Genomic DNA, 25,383 nt, shown 5'->3' with positions numbered 1-25,383 from the left:
CTTAAGGCCCTAGAAACCTATCGTTCTGATCAAGCTTCACTTTTCTTAACAGCCCCTTAAATGGCTCTATGCTAAACTTCTTCCATTACATTCCCAGAACATGGTTTAGTGGGCTTTCCTGGATTAAAGGTATGTGCTATTCTAGTTCCAGGTCAATGTGATGGACAGTGCCCTTCGAAGTGGTGGGACAAGACCAGCAGTGGATACCTTCCTGGGTTTCAGTCATTGACTGTGGTAAATAAATAGCACTGCTGGCAAACTGTGGTCTGCCACTAGAGGGGGTGCCAGAAAATTGGCTCCACACCAGTAAAAACCAGGCATTCTAAACCAAGCAAAGCGTACACACCCGAATCATGAGCTTGTCTTTCCAGACTGTGTACTTAAAATACTGGAATACAGAAACGCACAAGAAAAGCATATGGCTCCTCCAAATGCACCCACCAATCAATAACTCTCAAGGCTGACCCTCAGAACCATTGTGTGTCCATTCCCTCAGTGCAGGAAAAAACCCTCAGAGGCTGCCCTAATCAGCTGCACATCAAGTTTTGGGGGTAGAGCACCTCAAGGATTCGTAACCACAAACATAACTTCTAACCCAGCCCAACCCACTTCGGGGGAAAATACGTCTTGGAATTAGATACAGACAAGTTTCATGAACAGTAACTGTGAAACCAGCACATTCGTGCAAAAAAATTCTTAAATTCACTCACTCTTTTGGGATGAATATCTGCCATCCTTATCTGATCTACTTGCCTATCCAGACTCACCAATGCAATTGCCCCTTCACTACCTCCTCACTTTTGGGGCAATAAATATCAGCGTAGTCAGTGACAGCCAGACATGGTCAAGAGGTTCAGTTGCTGTTCAGATGGACAATAAATGCCAGTATTGCCAGTGGCATCCATGTCCTTCAAATGAATAGCAGCCATGTTATTAGGTACACCAGCTTGTTAATACAAATATCTAGTCAGCTAGTCATGTGGCAGCAACTCAACACATAAAATCATGCAGACATGCATGGTCAAGAGGTTCAGTTGTTATTCAGACCAAATAGAATGGGGAAGAAATGTGATCTAAGTGACTTTGATTGTTGGTGCCAGATGGGGTGGTTTGAGTATCTCAGAAACTGCTGATCTCCTGGGATTTTCAGACACAAAAGCCTCTAGAGCAGGGGTATCAAACTCATTTTAGGTCACGGGCCGGATTGAGCAAAATGCAGCTTCATGCGGGCCGGATCAGTCGGATGCGTGCGAACGCAGCTTTCGTTGCCTCCATTTTTTCAGCCTGCTCTCATGTGTCTCAGTCTCTGCTATAACTACAAAGTGTTTCACTTTACAAATTCCGTTTCTTATGAAGAAGACTGCCGAATAAACACTAAAAACCCTGAAAACCTGGTACCTGAATAAACTCAGCATTAGCCATATCATATGCCATAGGCGCTTCGATTACTGGGGCCAGCTTTAATAGTAATTAGATATTATCTCGCGGGCCAAAGATAATTCCACCATGGGCCGGATTTGGCCCGCGGGCCTTGAGTTTGACATATATGCTCTAGAGTTTACAGAAAAGGGGGATTAAAAACATCCAGTGAGCGGCAGTTCTGTGGGCGAAAGTGCCTTGCCGATGAGAGGGGTCAGAGGAGAACGGCCAGACTGGTTCAAGCTGACAGGAAAGGCGACAGTAACTCAAATAACTACAGTGGTTATTTATCAGTGCAAATCAGCATGTCTGAATGCATAACATGTCGAACGCTGAAGTGGATGCAACAGGCGCCTGCAAACATACACACAGTGGCCAACTTTATTAGGTACAGGAGGTACCTAATAAAGTGTTCTCTGAGTGTATAACAAGAGATCCCTTCTCAGGGATCCAAAAAAAAATCCCAAGATTGTGGCCCCATTTGTCAGAGGAACCTTTGCGCCATGCCAAACAGTCTTGCTACATTAAAACGTTACCACTGGTGGTGGTTGCACTATCACATGGCCAGCACTTTAACGATTAACCGGTTTCCACCCTCACATAGTCCACCCAGCATCCTTACCGGTAGACCTTTTCTATTGGAGTGTTTGACCACTGCATCTCGCTGAGTGGAACGCGGGGCGTGGGGCGTATTATCCCTGTGAGGGAAGGAGGCAAGGTCAGAATAGCCAACACACATCCAATCCCGACCTCTGTCTTCCAGAGCTGCCTCTGATTCCGTACCATTGCGCCTCCACCCAGCCTCCATCCATAAACACCGCGCGTAATAATACCTCTCATGGTGCCATTATCCACCTGTATACCAGCCCGTTACCCAAAGCTAGCACCCCATAATACCCCTCGTGCTGTTACTCACCCACGTACCAACCCATTTCCCAAACCCCTCTCCTCCTCCCGGTCGCCCGGTGCGTACCCATTTTGTTTTTCTTTGCCCGCAGTCGCGCAGCCTCGTTGAAGGCGGCCACCGCTCGGATTGCAGCCCGGAGGGTGGCCCAGCGGAACACAGACACGGGATCCATCCCGATTAGCTCACGGATGAACGCACTGTCACTGCCCCTCAGGAGTGCCACGATATCCGGCCGCATGTAATCCGTGTTCTTCTCCCGAAAGTCCTGTGGTGGAGGAAACCCAGTTTAGTTCGCAAGGAGTTTAAGAGTGACAAATACCAACCAGAGGGGCTTTTGGGGGCTGGGGGTGGGAGGGTTGCAATTGGGGGAAGTAGTGCGGGAGGGGAGTGGTTGGGAGTAAGGAGCGAGACTTAGAATGAAAGACAAAATAAAAGAGTGGCGCGTGGCCAAGTGGTTAAGGCGTTGGACTAGTGATCTGAAGGTCGTGAGTTCAAGCCCCAGCCGAGGCGGCACGTTGTGTCCTTGAGCAAGGCACTTAACCACACATTGCTCCAGTCCACCCAGCTGAAAATGGGTACCAGCAAAATGCTGGGGGTTAACTTCGCGATAGACTGGCGTCCTAGTCTCACACTCTCAGTTGCTTCACGCCACGGAAACCAGCATAAGCACCGGTCTGATGAGCCTATAAGGCTCGGGACAGACTTTAACTTCAACTTTAACAAAATAAAAACAGAGCAGGAAAAGGGCTAAAAGATGAGAGCTTCCAAGCTGAATCATGTGTTCAACATTTCAGGCCAAATGTGGGTACACAAAGGAAATGGAGTCAATATAGGTTGAGGAGTTTAGTAAAGACAGCTATGATGTGATGGGACAAAGGACCTGATTCTATTCAACTCTATGACTCAGTGTTCTGCCAAAGAACTTGCCCAGAGGGAGAGAGAGAAGCTGAGGAATAAAGGGACCAGTGCACACCTTGATCTGGTACTTGACTCTGCCAGCAAAGTGCTGGATGATGAAGGCTGGCTCCATCACTGGCGTCCCCACAAAGTACCGATTGTCCTCGTGCTGCTGCTTCAGCTTGGCCAGCAGGGTCTGATTGGTGGCATGCGGGAAACTGCAGCCGGGAGAGGAGAAGCCAGTCAGTGTGGCACACGGGCAACAAGCACACCCCCAAAACACACAGAGACACGGACACACACAGAGACATGCACACAGATAGAAACAGAGACTTGTGCACACAGACACAGAAATAGAGACAAGTACACCCACCCACACACACACATATAAAGACAAGTATGCACGAACATACAGTTACCAACACAGACAAGTACACACACACACACACACACAGAAACAGAGACATAGAGACAAACGTGCATTCACATACACAGAGAGAAACAGACAAGAGTGCATGGTCACACACACACACAGATACAGAGACAAATCCGCACTCACATACACAAGACTGCATGGACATACAAACAGACACAAGTACACACACAGACAAGCGTGCACTCACATACACACAGAAACAGACAAGAGTGCATGGACATACACACGGAGACAAGCATGTGTGCTCACACACACCAAGAAACAGGGACAAGGACACACGGACATACACAAAGAGACACACAGATAGAAGCAGAGACTCGTGCACACAGACAAACAGACACAGAAATATAGAGACAAGTACACCCACCCACACAAAGACAAGCATTTACGGACATACAGTTACAAAAACAAACAAGTACACACACACACACACACACAGACAAGCGTGCACTCACATGCACAGAGAGAAGCAGACGAGTGCATGGATGGACACAAACACACACAGATACAGAGACAAACACACACTCACGTACACACAGACACTGAAACACAGAGGCAGAAATACGCCCCCACACAGATACACTGAGATGCACCTTACACCCACCACCCTTGCCCCTGTACTGCTCTGACGTACTTGCTTTCCTCGTCCAGGAGGTGGAAGAGTCCTGTTGGCTTCTTGCTGATGAGGTGGATGCAGCCCACGTTGTCGGTGTAATCGATGTTGTGCCAGGTGATGCCCTCGCTCTGATACTCCTCCTGCAGCGAGGCAAGGTCACACTGTCAGACACGCTCGCAACCAAGCTTCGAACAAACCCCGGGATTCCTGGATATACCTGCCCCAGTGCACGGAAGTTCCTCCCCAAAATTCATCTAACCTCCGTTGCTACATTGCCTGCGACCCAAGAGATCACAATGCTGACTGGCTCCACGTCTCACACCGTGACCCCTGTATTCATTACAAGATCCCACATAGGAGACTGGTCCAAAAGATCGAGCCCGTGGGCTCCGCGTCAAGTGGTGAACCAGTCCAAAATCAACTTGGCAGTAGGAGGGAGATGGTGAGTTAGTGAAAGGTTGTCTTCGTGATTGGAAGACTGCAACCAGTGGGGTGTCACAGGGTTTGGTGCTGGGGCTCGTACTGTTAGTCATATACGTTATTGATCTGGTTATGAATTACAGGAGATATGATTGGTAAATCTGCAGCTGATATGAAGATTTGGGATATTGTTGATACCGATAGGTTACAGGATGACATTGTTGTCCCTTTTCGCACCTTGCGGCACAAAATGCCGTTTCCTTAGCATTTGTCTGTTTTTCTTTACGAGGCCAAGTCAACCCAGCACGGATGGGAGGCGTGCGAGGGGCCAGCCGGATTCAAAACCGGGACCATCACCGGCCAGCCTAACTGGATGACATTGCTCAGTTAGCAAGATGGGGAGAGCTATGGCAGGGGAATTTAATCCTGGTGTGTGTGTAACATGGTGTACTCTGAGACTAATAAGGGTAGAACGTACACAGTGAATGGTCGCAGGGGAATGTTGAGCAATAGAAGGACCTCAGTGTTTATATGCAAGGATCCCCAGAATTGGTCTCACAAGCAAAGCAGTGGAGATGTCATATGGCATATTTGCCTTCATTGGCCAGGACATAGGATATAAGAGCAGGGAAGTGATGCATTGGTATTGTTATACTTTATTCTACCTCAGTGCAGTGTGTAATGATCTGATCTGTATGAACAGTATGAAAGACAAGCTTCTCACTGTATCTTCATACACGTGACAGTAATTAACCCAAGCAACAAGGTTTATAATTGCCACATTTACCAAGGCTGAGGTCACTACTGGGGGTCTGGTCGCCGCACTATAGGGAGGGTGTGATTGCGCAGGACAGGGTGAGGAGGAGATTCACCAGGGGTGGGGCAATGAGAAGAAACTGAGTTGGATGGAGCAGAGGAGACTGAAGGGGGACCCGACTGTGGTCTACAAAAAGATGAGGGGCCTAAATAAGGTAATTTTTGCCTGTAGCTAAAACGAGAGGGTAGAGGATTAGAATAAGGATTAAAGGGTTTTAGAGAGAATCTAAAGATTAGAGAGTGCTCGCTCAATTTTGACCCCAGTTGGGGGTAGTGCTTCCTCAGTAATACCCCCCAAATGGAGGGGTAGTGCTCTCTCACTATGCCCCCCAAATGAAGGTAGTGCTCCCTCACTATGCCCCCCAAATGAGGGCAATGCTCCCTCAGTATTGACTCTGAAATGGGGATAGTTCTCCCTCACTATTGCCCAAATGGGGGTAGCACTGCCTCAGTACTTGCCTTCTGACAGGGGTAGTGCTCCCTCACTATGCCCCCCAAATGGGATTAGTGTTCCTTCAATATTGCCCCTGAAATGGGAAAAGTGCTCCCTCAGTACCAGACGAGGATGTCTGAGGGGTTGTACTGAGGGAGTGCTGTGATGTCAGAGGGGTTGTACTGAGGGAGTGATGTGACGTCAGAGGGGTTGTACTGAGGGAGTGCTGTGACGTCAGAGGGGTTGTACTGAGGGAGTGCTGTGACATCAGGGGTTGTACTGAGGGAGTGCTGTGACGTCAGAGGGGTTGTACGGAGGGAGTGCTGTGATGTCAGAGTGGGCACATGTGATGAGACCATCCAACCAAAATGTATAGAAGCAGAATTTGGACATCTGGCTCATCTAGTCTGCTCCACCAGTCAATCATGTCTGAATATTGTTAAACCCCTTTCCCTATTACCCTTACAAATCAAGAACCTATTAATTTCTGCCTTAAACACACCCAATGACTTGACCTCCATAACCCTCTGTGGCAAAAGGAAGCAGAGTACAGTCTTCCCCTTCCTTCAGCATGACCAACAACAGGTGACTTGTTCATTGCCATGGTGATGATTGTTGGGCCTTGCTGTGCTGGGACAGCCTGCCCTGTGTTGTGGACTGACCACAAGCAGTGGACCTTGGTTAGGAGACTCTGTGTTATTTCCTTACAACAGTTTAATTCCTTTTTTTCAGTAAAACCCCAGGTCGAGTGGGGTGAAAAGTTCACTCCTCACCTGCTCCAGTTTGAAGATGTGTTGGTTGAAGTAATACTGAAGCTGCTCGTTTGCATAATTTATGCAAAACTGCTCAAAACTGTTATTTGCAAAATCCTCAAAACCGAAAATATCCAGGACTCCGATCGACAAGCACTGTGGGCACAGGTGGGGAGGGGGTACAAAACGACAGGAAGGGTGGGGTGAAGGGAGGGAGGGTGCAAAGAGGGTGGAGGAGGGGGAGGATGGGGAGGGGGATGGGGGAAGGGAAGGATTGGGAGAGGGGTAGGGAGGGGAAAAGGGGGAGGGGGAGTACAGGGAGGGGGAGGGGAGGAGTGGGAGAGGAGGGGTGAGGAGAGAGTGAGAGAATGATGGATCAGGTGAAGGGAGGTAGGGAAGAAGAAACACTTCAGATGATAAGCAACATCATATTGCGAAATATCTTTCCTGTAAACCTCCTCCCCCCACCCTCCTCGCCCTGTCTGTCATCGTCATCTCCCCACGTGCTCAGCCACACTGAAAGTCAAAGGAGGCCATCAGTGTACCCCAGGGTAACCAGATCTCCACTCCACTGCTCTGTGCTTGCAGCAGGGTGCCTGAATATGATGCAGGGAAGATTTGCACATTGAAACACACGCCATAGAAATTCCCAATTTGTTCAGAAATTTAGCCAGCTCCTCTTTAGATATATTCAGCAGCCTGGTCTCAAGTATTCTGAGACCAAGAGCCTCAGTTCTAGTTACCCCTCTTTGCCCCCGTGCAAGGGGCCCCTGCATTCTGTTGAACCCTTTCAGAACTTTATGCACCTGAATGTATTCATCCATTAGAAGCCGGAGTCTGGTTACAGAAGAGAGGAAGCCACGCAGTGCAGTAAACCTGCATCGTCATGTAATTACCTCAAGGCTGATCAGTATCTGAACTCCCTTTAGCTGCCTGGGCTTCATTATATGCATTAGTCCATCCAGAAGCGATCGAGCAGTGCAGATAAATACCCAGCCAATGCCCGTCCTCCGCAGCTCTCCGGAAGAGAGAGCTGCAGCTGCCTACTGCCCCCTCTGTGAACAGCGGCTTATGCATATCTGCCTTGAATGGCCTTCAGCCCCCCCTCCCGAGCACTCACTGGATTCCACACTTACCCTCCCATCAGCTATCTCTCCATCTAACGCATCGCCATCGCTTCTTTTAGAAAGGCACTCCATTTTCTGAACTCAAGTAACAATTTAACTCTTTCAGCCCCAATCCCATTGCAGATTTGCAGCTTAGACCCTTTCTCCTGCCTGGTACACTGCCCAAGGCTCCGCACAGCTGAATGCAACTCTCGACCTCCCTCCACATCGTAACCCGGCCAAAGCGCGGAGACACTGATGGGTGTGGTCTTACCATGACAGACTCCTCCATGTCCTTTTTATTGAGGAGAGCGTGATTAATCCGAAGGACAATCCAATCAAAAAGTGCAGCGTAGAGAGATTTGGCCATGGAGTCTCGTGTGGTCACAGCCTGTGAAAAGGACAATCAACAGTAGTTCAGAGTGCAGAAGGACCCAAGTTCCCAGCTGGGCCAGCCCAGTTGCCGGGGACTATAGTTGGTTCTTTGACCTAGCTAATCCGGACTAGTGCCCAGCTACCAGAACGGGACTGTACTGACCTCTGAGCAAGCATCCATTGCAAATCCAAGATCACATCCATCACCATGACACACCCGCATCGACAGCCAAACATTCCTGATCCAATCAGCGTCAGGAGAATGACTTTCACCCCCAAGTGCAAGGCTACCTTAGGAACCCACAGCTTCCCCCCCCCGCCCCCCCCCCCAATGAAGAGCGAGACTGGTGTGGCAACTCAAGCTATTGATGCTGCTTCAGAACCTTCTAGAGTCTCTCCACCACCAGTTACTATGGCCCTGGTGGCCAAGTTGACATTTCCTAATTTGGAGAGGCAAGAATGGCCATCATTTTGTTTGGGTGAAGGGGAGCAAGTACTCTCTCTGGACTGGTATGTATGCACTGGATCAGTACAGCAGTTCACCCACGCCAGACCAGTAACCCACCCACCAGCCCGAACCCTCACTGCCTCTAACACATCTACAAAATGCACTGCCGTTACTCACGGACAGCACGCTCAGATGAACAAGCTCCACCGCCAGTGAGGACAAAGGCAGCGGACCTGTGGGAACACCATGACCCCAATACCCCTTCAAGTTGCACAGGTTTGACTTGGACATTGCCGCGGAATTGGAACCCACTCCCCTGAGGGAGCAACAGGAGCTGTCCGAGGCAGTGGCTCACCGCCACCTGCCCATGACGATAATACTGGCCTTGCTGGCGATCTCCACATCCCGGAAAAAACAAATTATCAAATTGAGCCAGACTGCTTCACTGTGGGCCGGAGAGAAGACGCACTGCGGAATAACCAACCTCATTGAGGCTATATGGCAAAATCAACTTCTCGCCAACTGTCACCGTCTTCCTCTTTGTTAATGCCTCGACCAACATGTCTCGTTTCACCTGAGAAACACACAGAGAGTACAATTAGCTCACCTAGGGTACAGTTCTCATATGACTGTATGGCAGAGGGAGCAAAATTAGGCCACTTGGCCCAAGGAACCTGCCCTCCCATTCAGTCAAGCCCGATTTATTATCCCTCTCAACCCCTTAATCCTGCCTTCTCCTTCATCTTTGATGCCCTTATTAATCACTCTGTTTTAAATATACCCAATGACTGTGGTGTGGTGAACTACATATACCTGTCTGGACACGCCCCTTTGCTGACTGCTCCTGTGGCTCCTCCCACAGACCCCGGTATAAAGGCGATTGGAGGCACTGCTCCTCCCTCAGTCTCCAGGATGTTGTGTGGTGGTCTCTTGCTGCTAATCATGGTCTCTTGCAGCTAATAAAAGCCTATCGTTTGCCTCCCGTCTCCGAGAGTTATTGATGGTGCATCACTTGGCCTTCCAGATTCACTATAGTTAAAGAAATCCCTCCTCATCTCTGTCCTAAAGAGACATCCCTCTATTCTGAGGCCACCTCTGATTACACAACTCACAAAGGCATTGCAGAAGATGACAATGGACCAGTGGGTGATACACAAACTGAGGGTTTGCAGCTTTCAGGAAAGATCGTTCAAACTGGGGTGTTCTTTTGCCTTGGAAATAGATTCAGGAGGTGGTTGAAAATGCTATCGCTCTATCTCTCTAGAAAGAAATGCCTCCTGAATTCCCAACTGAATTAGTAAGGGATTAGTTTGCACTGATAACCAAGTTCTGGTCTCCTTTGCGAGAGTTGTTGTCTTTTCCAGAAGTAGAAAAATGTATTAATTCAGTTGCGAATACAGGAGGGATTTCTTGCTCCAGAGATCAGTGAAAACATGGAACTCACTCCCACAAGGAATGAATGAGGTGAGAAGGGTGGAGATAGATCCAAGGGACCTGTTGAAGCACAGGAAGGGAAAAAATCTGCGATGGTGATAAGAGAGATTCAGGGCTTGCTAGAGAAGTTGGCGATTGTAGGTTTTCACTTATAAAGCAAACTAGATCTCAAGGTATCTCCTGTTAAACCCAGCAAGGACTCATGTGGGGGGGAGAAACAGCAGAGTGCACCAGATGAACCATACACTCGATGTGACATCTAAATCGACGTTCAGGGAGAAAGAGGATGAAAAGACCTGACATGAAATCTCTGACAAATTAGACGTGTTCTGCTTTCCCTGTGGAATGGAGATGAACACTTCCCTATAAAGATGCTGAGCCCCTTTTTCCCTCCCAAGCTCAATGTAAGGATCATCTTTGTCCTGTGATGGAGAGGACTGGTGAGGGAGGGGGAGAGGCGGGGAGAATGCCCTTGGCAGTGACTTGCCTTCAACAGCTCCGACAGGGTGTCCAGCACCTCGGGAGGTCCCACCTCCAATCCCTCCTCTCTTCCCGTTGCTTTCTTTGTGTAGACAACGTTCCCCAGATAGAGGATTGCAGAGAGCACAAAAAATATCCTGCAGAAGCAAACAGAGCCGTCAGAAGCTCGGGCAAGGACTGTGTCTGAGATCCTGCCCATTCCAAAAACTTCACAGACCGGTCAGTAGTTAAAAGGGTCGTCTGCTCCCTCACAGCCCATCCACTGACAGTGCTGCTTCTCCACGGGGCTCAATACTGAGCAAAGGAAAGGCAGAGACTGGGATTTGCACCAAACATCCGCTGGGACTGACCGCCCACAGGACAAGCTCACACAACGCGCTGCTGGGACAGTCCCCCCATTTCCTCCAAAACCTATAGAACCCTTTCCACCCACAACGTATGTCCAGCAGAGGCACCAATTCCTCTGCCGGGAGGGTCCAGCTCACACCTAGACATCACCAGGAGGAGGCAGTACATAGGCAGCTGATAAACACTGCAATAGAAAGCAACGATCAGTGGTTGAAGAGTCACAGTGGAACCCAGTGCCTTGCTGGACTAACAGATTTTCCAGATGATTGGAGTTGTACTGTAGAGCGACCGGGTAAAAATTGCCTTTGGAAGCTCTAAGCAACAGAACAAAGAGAAAGAAATGAAAAGATGAGCATCTCACTGATTCTTGGTGACGTGGAGGAAGCCCACCATCTCCATGGCCTGCTTCAAACGCTCAAAGTCATGCTTGAGGTCCTCGCCATCGTCGATACAAAAGTTTTCCTTCTGGAAGAGCGGGAACAGACAGACAATATTACAGGAGGGTGGGGAGAGAGGGAGTAGGGCTCAGGCAGAGTGTGGGGGGGGGGGGGGACCACGGATTCCGGTGGGAGTGCGGGGTGCAGGGAGCCCATGGGCAAGCAACGGGAGAGAGCCTGCGGGGTGGCAGAGGCAGGGAGAATGGGATGAGAGCAGAGGAGAAAGGGACCAGCAGAGAGACGACTATCCCGATGGTCCGTCACTGGGCTGCCTCTCTGGCGTCGTGACCCCACCTGGTTGAGGTAGTGATAATGCTGTGGCGGCTGCAGCTGGAAGTCCCTGCGCTCCACCTCACTGGCCCCCAGCAACAGGTAGTAGAAGACGTGGTAGTTCCTGCACAGAGAGAGGGACGGCAGAAATCAGGAAGGGGAAAGCAAAAAGGCAAATAACTAACTCCCTTGACAAAGCCGTTAATCACGTCATGGCAACGATGGGTTACGGCAACAAACCTCAGCTCCTGGTGAGGGCTCCAGGTGCTGGAGACGAGAGAGTCGGGGTACACATGGGACGATGGATAGTGCTCACATAGAACAGTTCAGCACAGTACAGGCCTTTTGGCCCACAACGATGTGCTGACCTTTTAACCTACTCCAAGATCACAATGTTATGCTGAACTTTTAACTTTCTCCAAGGTCACTCCAACCATCCCCCCCCCCACACACACAGTCCTTCATTTTTCACTCATGCACCTATCTAAGAGTTTTTAAAAACATCCCCAGGTAATCTGCCTCTACCTCCACCCATGGCGGCTCATTCCGTTTTTTATTTTCCGTGTGGAGAAAGGTATTTTCTGACTCCACCAGCCCAACGTTCTTTCCTCCAATTACTAAAAAACTATGCTTTTTTGTATTAGCCATTGCCACCCTGGGAAAAAGGCCCTGGTTGTCCCCTCTATCTACATCTTTCATCACCTTACACACCTCAAACAAGTCACCTTCTCGTCCTCTTCCACTCCAAGGAAGCTCACTCAAGTTTTCCTCACAAGACACACTCTCTACTCCAGGCAGCACCCTGGTAAATCTCCTCAGCACTTCCACATCCTTCCGATAGTGAGGTGACCAGCACTGAATTAGCTCCAAGTACGGTGCAACTAGAGTTTTATAGATCTGCAACATCACCACGGCCACTGAGTTGAAGAGCCACAACACCACAATGACTTCTTAACCACCCTATCAACTGGTGTGGCAACTTCGAGGGGTCTTTGAATGGGGACCCCAAGATCCCGCTGTTCCTCCACGTGGCTGTCCAGATCTCTCAGGCTTTGTCCACAGGACTAGGCCGAGATGTGATGCTCCTCGCTGTGGAGTGGCCTGTCAGTCCTGTCTGTGGGTGCAGGCCCACTCTAGAAAGGTCGGTGCAGGAAAAAGGCTGAACCGTGGCGAGCAATCATACAACATTGAAACAGGCCCTTTGGCCAAATTGCTCCATGGGCCACGAAGAGGGGGAAGGTGGGGAAAGAGCCGGCCCCCCTCCCACCCCGAACAACACCCCCCCCCCCCCCCCCCCCCCGTGGTTGGCTGGGCCAAAAGGCAGGGATAGACAACGTTTCAGGAATCTGTCCCACTCAGGGTCACACAGCTGTCACACCAGAAGGCAGCCAAGCTGTGACCTGCTGAGACACACCGAGAAACAAAGAGGCCCAGCCCCCGCCAAGATCCCAGTCCTGGCCCTCTCTCTGTCAACCTTTTGGCAGCTCGTAAACCGACACTGGCTCTGCACTTTGATCTCCGGCTTCTGCTCTGGAGAGAGCCTGCCCTGCCCACCGATCAAACTGCCTCCTGACAGGAGGTCATCTCAGGTTACCCTGCGCAGGTCATGGGGGTCAACAGCCACCTCAATGCCCCTTACCTCTCGTCAGCCTCTTGCGACACCAGACGGGATTTCTCCAGGAGGTATTTTTCCACTACAGCACTGGAAAAGGAGAAAAGGTTCATCTCAAGCATGGAACAGAGAGATCTGAATGAACGTCATTGGAAGGGCAAATGCAACGTTTGCAAAAACACAAGAAGGGTAAAAATGACAGTGGGGAAATCAAAAATCAACCTGACATCAGAGAAACACAAGGACACCGAGCAACACACACAAGATGCCGGAGGAGCTCAGCAGGCCAGGCAGCATCTATGGATAGGAATAAGTAGTCAATGTTTTGGGTCGAGTCCCTTCAGCAGGACAGGACAGGAGGGGTGAATAAGAAGGTGGAAGGAGGGGAGGAAGAAGTACGAGGTGGCAGGTGATAAGTGAAAGAGGAAGAAGGGGAGGGGATGAAGGAAAGAGCTGGGAGGTTGATTGCTGGAAGAGATAAAGGGCTGGAGGAGGGGGAATCTGACAGGAGAGGGTAGAAGAACATGGAGGAAAGGGAAGGAGAGGAGCACCAGAGGGAGGTGATGGGCAGGTAGGGAGAGAAGGTGTGAGGGGACAGTGAACTCAATCAAAATGTGCTGGTGATGCAGAAGTTGGGGACAGGAAGGGGACTTGTGGAGGAGGGAAGTGGGGGGACCTTGGTGGCCGGCAGCAAGAGGGGAGGCGTGCGGTGGAGGACTGGGGGGTTGATGGAGAAAGGAAAGCTGAGGAGAAAAGCAGGCAACAATAAAGGAAGGGCAAGTGGCAGGCAGAACAAGGGTAGGTGAACGAGGGAACATTTGCCGTGCAAGTGGGTGGGGGGACAAACAGGGCACCTTTCCTGGGAAGTGAATCCTTCCACAGGTAGGGCCAACGTACGTTGGCACACTGTCACTACAACCATCTCTCAACAGCTCCACTGAAGGCCACACTCACCCTCGGACTAGCCCGTTCTCCAGGTAATTGACTTGGATGAATTTGCCGAACCTGCTCGAGTTGTTGTTGTGAGCAGTTTTTGCATTTCCAAAGGCCTGCCGAAACAGAGCAAGGAGTTACTCCAGAAGAGAGCAGATCCCATCAGCATGACTCCCACTTCCTCCTTCACCGCCCCCCCCCCCCCCCCCCCCCCGTACTAGGATCCTTAACAAGGCTCCCAGTTCTCCAGGAGGCCAGAGACACTCAGCTGGGAGTTTCAAAGGAGAAGCACTCTGTGGACAGGCACTCTGTTCCGCTCCAGAGGGCAACTGTTCGGTTTGGTTTAATGTTCATCTGGGGTGCCGTGAGGTTTTTGCCCAGATTAAGGCTCCCACTTTATACAATTAAATAGATTATAGCACAAATAAATTATAACTGAAGTAAAAATTATGATGGAAATTTATTTAATTCAGATAATAAGACTATAAGATACTGGAGCAGAATTAGGCCATTTCGTCCATCGAGTCTGCTCCGCCATTTCGCCACGGCTGATCCGATTTTCCCCTCTGCCCCAATCTCCTGCCTTCTTCCTGTATCCATTCATGCCCTGACGAATCAACATTAATAAAGACTTGGCCTCTACAACTGCCCGTGGCAAAGAATTCCACAGATTTGCCACTCTCTGGCTAAAGAAATTCCTCCTCATTCCGTTCTAAAAGTAGGCCCTTCTATTCTGAGGCCATGTCCTCTGGTTTTAGACGCTCCCACTATAGGAAACATCCTCTCCACATCCACTCTATCTGTGTCCTCTGGTTTTAGACGCTCCCACTATAGGAAACATCCTCTCCACATCCACTCTATCTGTGTCCTCTGGTTTTAGACGCTCCCACTATAGGAAACATCCTCTCCACATCCACTCTATCTGTGTCCTCTGGTCCTAGACTCCCCCACTATAGGAAACATCCTCTCCACATCCACTCTATCTGTGCCCTCTGGTCCTAGACTCCCCCACTATAGGAAACATCCTCTCCACATCCACTCTATCTGTGTCCTCTGGTTTTAGACTCCCCCACTATAGGAAACATCCTCTCCACATCCACTCTATCTGTGCCCTCTGGTCCTAGACTCCCCCACTATAGGAAACATCCTCTCCACATCCACTCTATCTGTGTCCTCTGGTTTTAGACTCCCCCACTATAGGAAACATCCTCTCCACATCCACTCTATCTGTGTCCTCTGGTTTTAGACTCCCCCACTATAGGAAACATCCTCTCCACATCCACTCTATCTGTGTCCTCTGGTTTTAGACGCTCCCACTATAGGAAACATCCTCTCCACATCCACTCTATCTGTGTCCTCTGGTTTTAGACGCTCCCACTATAGGAAACATCCTCTCCACATCCACTCTATCTGTGTCCTCTGGTTTTAGACGCTCCCACTATAGGAAACATCCTCTCCACATCCACTCTATCTGTGTCCTCTGGTTTTAGACGCTCCCACTATAGGAAACATCCTCTCCACATCCACTCTATCTGTGTCCTCTGGTTTTAGACGCTCCCACTATAGGAAACATCCTCTCCACATCCACTCTATCTGTGTCCTCTGGTTTTAGACGCTCCCACTATAGGAAACATCCTCTCCACATCCACTCTATCGAGTCCTTCCAGCATTTGATAGGATTCAGTTAGGTCACCCTTCATTCTTCTGAATTAAAGTGAAGAGCAGCCCAGAACCATCAAACATTCTTATATGACAAGACATGGAATCATTTTTGTGAACCTCCTTTGAACCCTCTCCAGTTTCAGCACATCCTTTCTAAGATAGGGGGCGCAAAACTGCTCACAATACTCCAAGTGAGGCCTCACCAGCTCTTTATAAAGTCTCAACATTTCATCATTAAATAAATCTCCATTAAGATAACCAGGAATGGACGTGATTGTCATTAAAACACGTCTGGTTTGCCCATGTCTTTCAGGGAAGGGAATCGGCCTTCTTTACCCAGTCCAGCCTCGACATGACAAAAGAGCAGAACACAACCAGCAAGGGCAGTTGGGTATGGTGGGCACAACCTGAGAATGAGGTAATTAGAGGATGAAGAGGCAATTGGTAAATTGCCCCAGGGTAAAGGCAACAGGATGACTTCCCCATGAAAACATTAGATTTTTCCAGCAGTCCCAAGCTTCATGGTCACTTTGTATTTAATGGATTCCTCTACCTAAACTGGAGCAGAATTTGAAGACATGATTTCTGGATTTGATGACCAGTAAGCGATGCCACGTTGCTGCAGCCGGAAACTGTACACAGCCCACGCAAGGGTCTCTGGATCACAGACTGTGTGGGCCACGGCAATGACGCGCACAGGACGCTGAGCAAAACCAACACGTGGAAGTGACCTCAGATGAAGAGGGAATCAGGAGGATTTATAATTAACTCGAAAAGATCTAAACAATGATCTCATTTCCATATTTGAGTTCATTCACTTCTCCCCGACTCCCTCCTCCTTTCAGACAAGGTTCAGAGGCAAACCCTGCGGAGGGGAAGCTACCAGCAGGTGCCGTGTTCAGATGTGCAAAGAGGGATGGAGGAGGAGAGGAGTGGGTGAGGAGAAGGAAGGGGGGGCTGAGGAATGGAGGTAAGGAAGAGAGAGGGTTGAGGATGGGGATGAGGAGTTGAGAGGAGGGAAAGGTGGGAAGAGGGAGGGGGATGATGGAGGGAGGGGGATGGCGGAGGGAGAGGGGATGGCGGAGGGGGGGAGGGGGAGGGCCAGAGAGGGGGGGAGAGTGGGGTCAGGGATGTGGAAGGAGTAGTGGGGAGAGGGTGGAGCTAGGGTAAATGAGGAGAATGTGAAGAATGGGGGAATTGGGGGGGGAGTGGGGGTTCTGGGTAGGGGAGTGGGGGAGCAAAGGATCAAGAGAGGGAATAGAATGGTTTTGATGAGCTCAGTGATTCTGTGGCTGCTCAGTCAGAGAGTTCTCTAATTAGTCCTGTTCCCCTGCAAAACATTCTCTCCTATTCACCCTATCTGCCTGTGTGTTCCACATTACAACTGTCTATAAAAAGTAACTTGCTACAAGTATAGAGAAACCACACAGCAAAAACTGGCTGAAGGAACTGAGACATTTTCAGTCCTCAGCCTGACTCAAAGTCACACAGTGAATGAATCACTTTTAAAGAATGATCACTGAAGAAATGTAGGAAAAATGAGCAATATCTCACTCATAACACCGAGTCGATGGGTCAGTTTAGTTTATTTTTGGTGCTTGGTGAAGGAGTGCTGACCAGGTCATCAGAAAAATATCCCCACTCTCATTAGCAAAGCATCTACCATCCTGTCCACACCAGCCCAGACTCTTCCATCCCATTCCTGCACTACACCCTCTATCCATCTCCAACAATTCTTTCCACCCATCCTGGACCTCTTCCCTCACCCTTCCACTCAGCCCTGGATGCTGCCCAATCACCAAAAATTGTTTGCACCATGTTCTAGACACGTCCTCAATTCCTCCTAACCCTACACTCAGCCCTGGATGCTACCCTTCAATTGTTTCTGGCATGTTCTGGACCAAACTCCCTCTTCACCATCCCATCCTAGAACCCACACCCTCCTCTACACCCCACACCCACTACCTGATCCTTCCAAATGACCTCACCCTGAGACCATTCCCCCTTTGTCTCCCGCTCTCCACCCTCTACCCAGTCCCCTCCCCATCTAAAATGTGGCATTCTCCCTCTACCCTACCCTGCACCATTCCCCACCACCACTCTAATACCCCAAGCCCGGTCCAGCAAATGCTCAGAAACACTCGCACATCACGTAACCAGGTTCAGAAACTCTCCACACAGGGAACTGAGTTCATTCACTGGAGTCAGCAACACAGAGAGTCGTCACGTAAACAAGCATTGCACAAATCTAAACACTCCATGGCCAAACGCCCGGGAATGCTTGAACCCAACACGCAAGAGATTCTGCAGATGATGGAAACCCTGGACAACACAAACCAAATTCTGGGGGAGCTCCAGCAAGACAGGCAGCAACAAGGGAGGGATGAAGGGTCTCGGCCTGAAACGTCGACTGTTCATTCCCTTCCATGGATGCTGCCTGACTTGCTGAGTTCCTCCAGCATTTTCTGCGTGATGCTTCAGTATGACTTCCTGCTAAGTTTGCTGCAGTTCCCAGTTCGAATAAATTGCACTTTCCCTCCAAGCGAAGGCAGCTAATGGGCCCCCCCCCAACTCGTTCCTACTCTGTCAGCCACTTTTAAATTTAGACGCTTTTTAAATCACCATGCAGCCTCTGTAATAACAGCCCAGCACAAATAAAGACTAAGTAAAATGAGTACTCTGGATGGATTAAATTATAGGCTGCACACCGAGCCCAATCCACAAGAGGCCTGTCGGTGTCCTCACTTAAACTCCTGCTCCAGCAGAGGCCTCGGAAGGAGGGGAAGATCCCAGGAGAGTGGGGAGGCAGCGTGCAGGCTGCACACCTCCCCCAGCCACGCAGGTCGCCCTATTAGTCAGCACAGGAAATTGAGACACTAAGAGCTGAGCAGCAAGCTAGAAGGGTTTAAGCCTTCTGCTTCCTCCTCCCCCCCCCGGTTACGCGTTCCCATAGCCACCCTGTCTCTAATTAATCCTGCCATCAAGATCGACTCCAGATTTAATCCCCGTCCCTGGAGATGTCCACACTGAACCAATAGAGTTAATGTCCGTTAATCCTTTGAGCCTCAGCGAGGATCCCTGCCAAAGGAAACACAGACAGGAAGCTGGCTGGTGGCTTGGTTGGTCCAGGCTATGTACTAGTGATTGCCACAGAGCCCCGTCTGATCCTTGGACCAGATAGCTACGGCAGGAGCGATCAGCTCACATCAACCTGGTTCGCAATCTGGAAAAGAAATCCATTGCCTTCTTCATTTCAGCCCCCCCCCTCCGTCCTCTCCTGAAAAGACAGGCCTGTGCGCACACACGTGGAGGTTTGAGCGTGCACGCGGGTGTGATTACGTGTGTCAGGACTCACTCTAAGCGAGGGGGGGCAACAAAAATTGGGATGCCTTTTCGAGGTGAAGTTCATGGGTGGCACTCAGTGCCGGGCTAGCTCTGTGGAGGGATACTGTGGCTGACAGGGTAAGCAGCTTGTGGGTTTGCTCACGAGGAAAGCAAAGTGCTTATGACACCAAATAGACGTGCTTCAGATCTCCTGTCTGAGGGGTAGGGCTGAAGATAGCACGTATTATCTGACTCAGCCGTGTGTCATGGCAGAGGGTCAGGTCTGTCCACCCAAGACTCTCACTCAGAGATTCTTAGCTGCATCAGCCAGCCCAGAACTGCTTGCTTTCCAATTTCTGCAAAAATGACATATTTGGAGTTATTTCTGACCAGTTTCCAAAGCTTCCTCCCCAGCAGATTCTATAAAAGGTCACCCACTAACTCGAGGAAGCACTGAAAGTCTGAACTCCGAATACTCATTTAACACTGACAGCAGCCACGTTTCTCAGCGAGCAAGACCTCAGACTCAACTACACAGATTAAAAATACATTTCAGTAACTGGGTGGGGGTGCAGTATATCAGGAGGCAATCTTTCCCGACTTCCAAATTGGAGGAAAGAGCGAGACAGACAGAGCAAGGCAGATGTACAGATCAGGAGAGACAGGCTGATGCATAGACAAACAGGAAAAGAAAGGACTTGAATCCCTACAAGTCCTTTCATGCGTCTAACAGCCAACAAACGCTTTGAAGTTTCCGTACTGTTGTAATGTAAGAACTGTGACAGCCAATGTGAAATTAGTCACTGTAGCTGGTAATGTGGTACTAATCTGAACAAAGCTAGATCCCACAAAGACGTAGGAATAGGGGACAAAGCTGGAAAGGAACAGGGCCAATCCTCCCCTCGAGCCCATTCAACCACAAGCTCATGGCTAATCTGGTTTTTCTCAAATTCGATTTCCCTGTAACTTTTACAGATTGGGAGTTTATCTTAGTCTTAAAGTTGTTATAGCTTGGGGTGGTAATGGGGACAAGCTCCTATTAAATGCCTATTAGTAGGCATTAATTAAATGTCTATTAAATGCTCCCATTGACACACACCTCAAATAGCCTCTGACAAGCAAGCCCAGCGTGTGGCTTAGCTCCTAAACCTGGCGGAAACCGTTTCTACTGACAGGAGAAGGGGGAGAAAAGTGGGTTACTGGCGCCTTAAAAGCAGTTGCTTCAGGCAGATGGGGCTCATCATCGGTGGCTGACAGCTTGTGTAGAAGGAAAACTCTGATCTCAAACCTCCGGTGGCTTGCAGCTTGTGTAGAAGGAAAACTCTGATCTCAAACCTCCGGTGGCTGGCAGCTTGTGTAGAAGGAAAACTCTGATCTCAAACCTCCGCCGCCTTGCACTCATGGGGAAGGCTTTGGGATTAAACTGCGAGGGCGAAATCCGGAGCTGGAGTCCCCTAAGGCAGTTCTACATCGAGTTCAATGCTGACTGGCAACTCCTGGGATACTGTTGGAACCAAACTGAGTCGGTCGGTCTCTGCCGTTCCTTTGGGTTCATCAGATGCATGGAGAGGGGGAGCTTGCTTCATGGGCAACAGCTTGCTCTCCATGTTGCACTGCCCTGGCCTGCCTATCTAGACAGCTGGGATGCAATCTCCAGGGTCAGCTCGGGCCAATGGGGGCCTCAGAAACATACACAAAGAATATGTCCCAAAGAAGGGTCTCAGTGCGAAGTATTGACTCTTTATTCCTTTCCATAAATGCTGCCTGACCTCCTGAATCCCTCCAGCAATTTGTGCGCAAAACACAAGCGACATTGTGAGAAATTCAAGGCAGAAAAGCCTTCCTCATCTCCATCACAAAAGGGCATCTCTCTCCCCACAATAAGTCCATGCCCTTTGGTTCTGAACTCTCCCATTCGACAAAACATCCACCCAGAATTTACCCCTACCTAGCTTCCTAAGAATCAGAATCAGAATCAGGTTTATTCTCACCAGCATGTGTTGTAAAATTTGTTAATTTAGCCGCAGCAGTTCAATGCAATATGTAATACAGAAGAAAAAACAAAACAATAAGTAAATAAATTACAGTATGCGTATATTGAATAGATTAAAACCATGCAAAAAAAATATTTTAAAAGTGAGGTAGTGTTCATGGGTTCAATGTCCGTTTAAGAATCGGATGGCAGAGGGGAAGAAGCTGTTCCTGAATCGCTGAGTGTGTGCCTTCAGGCTTCTGTACCTCCTACCCGATGGTAACAGTGAGAAAAGGGCATGCCCTGGGTGCCGGAAGTCCTTAATAATGGACACTGCCTTTCTGAGACACTGCTCCCTAAAGGAGTCCTGGGTACTTTGTGGGCTAGTGCCCAAGATGGAGCTGACTAGATTTAAAACCTTCTGCAGCTTCTTTCAGTCCTGTGCAGTAGCCCCTCCACACCAGACAGTGATGCAGCCTGTCAGAATGCTCTCCACGGTACAACTATAGAAGTTTTTGAGTGTACTTGTTGACATACCAAATCGCTCCAAACTCTTAATAAAGTATAGCCGCTGTCTTGCCTTCTTTATAACTACATCGATATGTTGGGACCAGGTTAGGTCCTCAGAGATCTTGACGCCCAGGAACTTGAAGCTGCTCACTCTCTCCACTTCTGATCCCTCTTTGGAGATTGGTATGTGTTCCTTTGTCTTACCCTTCCTGAAGTCCACAATCAGCTCTTTCATCTTACTGACGTTGAGTGCCAGGTTGCTGCTGCGACACCACTCCACTAGTTGGCATATCTCGCTCCTGTACGCCCTCTCGTCACCCCCTGAGATTCTACCAACAATCATTGTATCATCAGCAAATTTATAGATGGTATTTGAGTTATGCCTAGCCACACAGTCATGGGTATAGAGAGAGTAGAGCAGTGGACTAAGCAATCACCCCTGAGGTGCACCAGTGTTGATCGTCAGCGAGGAGGAGATATTATCACCAGTCTGCACAGATTGTGGTCTTCCGGTTAGGAAGTCGAGGATCCATTTTCAGAGGGAGGTACAGAGGCCCAGGTTCTGCAACTTCTCAATCAGAACTGTGGGAATGATGGTATTAAATGCCAAGCTATAGTTGATGAACAGCATCCTGACAGAGGTGTTTGTGTTGTCCAGGTGGTCTAAAGCCATGTGGAGAGCCATTGAGATTGTGTCTGTCATTGACCTATTGTGGTGATAGGCAAATGGTAATGGGTCCAGTAGAAGATTTAGTGGCATCACAACCTAGCATCTCTACTTCCTCAGGAGTTTGAGGAGATTTGGCATGATATCTAAAACTTTGACATGCTTCTATAGATGTGTAGAGGATAGTATATTGACTGGCTATGTCGCAGCCTGGTATGGATACACCAATGCCTTTGAATGGAAAATCCTATTAAAAGTATTGGATTTGGCCCAGTACATCACGGGTAAAGCCCTCCCAAACTTTGAGCACATCTACATGAAATGCTTGCTGGCATAAGAATGTAGCATCCATCATCAGAGATCCTCACCACCCAGGCCAAGCTCTTTTCTCACTGCTGCCATCAGCTAGAAGGTACAAGAGCCTCAGGGCTTGTACCCCCAGGTTCAAGAACAGTTACTACCCCTCAACCATCAGGCTCTTGAATTAAAGGGGATAACCACACTCACTTGCCCACCATTGAAATGTTCCTACAACCAACTCTTTATCTCATGTTCTCATTATTTATTGCTATTTATTTATATTTATATTTGCACTTTTTTTTTCTTCTGCACTCTAGTCGATGTTTCATTAATTCTGTTATAGTTACTATTCTATTGATTTGCTGATCATGCCTGTAAGGAAATGAATCTTAAGGTTGTATATGGTGACGTATATTTACTTTGATAATAAAATTTACTTTTCCTTTCCCTTAATCTATTCTCTGAGGACAATTCTTTCACCCCGTGACCATCCTCGTGAAACTTCCTTGAAACATTTCTGACGAAACAATTCCTGTCCTTAAGTAGTGGAACCAAAACTGTTCTTGCTGTTCTGACGAGCTCTCACCAGAGCACTGTAGAATTGCAGCAAACTTCCCTTTTGTATTTGAGAGCAACAGAAAAATGACCAGATAATCTATCTCACTGTTGCTGGTTGATCTGATTATGAACAAATTTTGTCATCATCGCTGCCTCTGTGGGATCTTGCTCTGTGTATACTGGTTGCAACACGCCGAATGATCTTTGAAAACACAAGTTATTGCAAGTGCTTCCTTCTTTTCACTATAGAAGGTCACATTCTATCTTTAGACCACAAGCGGTAATCGCAGACAGGAAAACAATTTCCCAGGTGCAGTGGAGTCCCTTTGCTGACAAAGCTGGAGGGAGACGAGCCCTGGGGAGCACCGACGACAAGAGCAATCACAGCACAGGCACCCCCACCCCTCAGCAACTTGAGGGTCAGGGGGAAGGGGCATGCAAGGCGAAAGGTAATATTTCCTCACTCACTTTGAATCTTATGGATTCATAATTGGAATTAACAATAATTTCTTTTTAAAAAGAGTCAAAAATGTGCCAGAATCGACATCAGTGCTTGGGAATGCACAGCTCCGGGAATGTGCTACAGCAACTTCCTGCTCAGCATTGCCCAGGGGAATAACCAAGTCAGAGAGACACACGAAGAGTGCGGCATGATTCAAGCTGATGCCTCATAGTCCTGACTTCTGTCTACTCCGGCAGCACAATAGGATATGCACCGAGGGTTCAAGCCCCAACACTCGGTTGCTAACTACTCAGTCTACACTGGTCAGGGGGTGGTGGTGTTCGGATGGGGAGGGGGTAAGAGGGCAAGGGACGGTGATGGGGATTGGGGGGGGGGTGTAAAAGGTCCCGTAGGGAAGAAGGGTCTGGGGAGGATGTGAAGGGGACCGGGTGCTGAGAAACCCAAGTATGGGGCCAAGGGGGCTGTGAGGCTGGGAGACCTGATGAGGGAGGGACAAGGGGCCTAAGGCCCAAGGATGGGGTCAAGGGGACCGGGGAAGTTGGGTGGCCAGGGGTGGGGGGGGGGGGGGAAGGGGACCAGGGGAGCCATAAGGCCAGAGAGGGATTGGCAAGGAGAACAGGAGGACAAGGCCTGAGAGCCTAGTTATGGGGCCAAGGGGACCAGGGGAGGGGGCAAGGGGCCAGCAAAGTTGGAGGGGGGGGTGCAAAGGGGCCGGGGAAGCTGGGGGGCAAGGGGGGGGGCAAAGGGGCCAGAGGGCCAAGAGGCCATAGAGGGGAAGGGGGAAGGAACCCGAACTGGGGGGGGGGGGGTTTGGGAGAGAAGGAGGGGGAGATTAGGGGCCAGTGTTGCCTTTAGCACTCCAGTTTCCATCCGCATTTCAAAATCACACAGACTGTGGGCTGTTGCATAACCTAATAATGAGAAGCAAAGGCGCCCAGTTATTACTGCTGCTCCCCTGCTGTCTACTCATTTTTGCTGTCGGTTTGCAGCGCATTATCAGATTGAAAGGAGAAGGATGAAGGCCCTCGCGCACCTCACTGCAGGATCGCAGTCGGCCAGCCCATCATTAGGCCTCTGGCAAAAGCAAAACAGGAAGGAACTTTTCTTTCTTCCTCTGAGCCAACAGGGAATGGTGTGTGGTCGATCAACGCAGTCCCTCACAACAGCAAACCACCAACCACATCTTCTCTATTCTCTCTTTGTAAAGGAGGTTCAGAGAGAGCAAAGTTGCAGCAACAGCTTGTGGTCCAGCGACGGGGAGGAGCAAAACCTCTACACTGTCCAAAAAGATCATTACTTATCCCCAAGTTACCAATGGAGAAAGCAGGGCAGGAAATAGTCTAGTAATGTGTGGGCTTCATAAAAAGTTCTTTCCTTCTAGTTCTTCTGTGAACCAGATGTAAGAATCGGGCTCAGATCGATGACTCCTAACAAACAGAAACCATTCCATGTGGTAATGCAGAATCTGTTAGCTATCCAGCTGGCTGTGGGAAGGCCAACTGTGACATGAATAGGCAGCTTGGATAGCCAATGGCAGAGCTGTGGGGGCAGGACCAATGAAAGTAGGCGGTCAAGCAGGGAAAACTTCATCACAAGTTCGTTGGGTTCCTTGAAACTCCATAGCAACCCTTTTTGGGGCAAGGGAAAGGGAAGGGCTGAGCTGGAATCGGACACTCCAGTGGAAAAAGGTGACGGAGATGGGTGGGTAAAAGGTTATTGGATTAGTGGGGCAGAGGGAGCTGGGGGAGAGATATATGGAAACCAAGAGTGAGGCAGGAAGAGAGAGGG

The 25,383-nt window shown here is 49.4% G+C and overlaps 1 protein-coding gene across 6 annotated transcripts in view; it reads right to left on the bottom strand.

Annotated features, from left to right (window-relative positions):
• LOC140739874 (unconventional myosin-IXb-like) overlaps positions 1–25,383 on the bottom strand; it is a 110,708-nt gene that overhangs the window by 53,098 nt on the left and 32,227 nt on the right. For all 6 annotated transcript variants that reach the window (XM_073068485.1, XM_073068489.1, XM_073068484.1 and 3 more), the window contains exons 3-14: positions 14,161–14,255; positions 13,234–13,296; positions 11,619–11,718; positions 11,249–11,352; positions 10,547–10,676; positions 9,110–9,199; positions 8,077–8,193; positions 6,718–6,852; positions 4,294–4,415; positions 3,300–3,441; positions 2,393–2,591; positions 2,042–2,117 (exon numbers count right to left, since the gene is read on the bottom strand). In XM_073068485.1, coding sequence (XP_072924586.1) covers positions 2,042–2,117; positions 2,393–2,591; positions 3,300–3,441; positions 4,294–4,415; positions 6,718–6,852; positions 8,077–8,193; positions 9,110–9,199; positions 10,547–10,676; positions 11,249–11,352; positions 11,619–11,718; positions 13,234–13,296; positions 14,161–14,255 — 1,373 coding nt within the window. The remainder of the gene's footprint in view (positions 1–2,041; positions 2,118–2,392; positions 2,592–3,299; positions 3,442–4,293; positions 4,416–6,717; positions 6,853–8,076; positions 8,194–9,109; positions 9,200–10,546; positions 10,677–11,248; positions 11,353–11,618; positions 11,719–13,233; positions 13,297–14,160; positions 14,256–25,383) is intronic.

Source organism: Hemitrygon akajei, chromosome 16, assembly GCF_048418815.1.
Source record: "Hemitrygon akajei chromosome 16, sHemAka1.3, whole genome shotgun sequence".
NCBI lineage: Eukaryota > Metazoa > Chordata > Chondrichthyes > Myliobatiformes > Dasyatidae > Hemitrygon > Hemitrygon akajei.
Note: the sequence above shows the minus strand (reverse complement) of the source record. Positions and strands in the feature narration are given on the sequence as shown.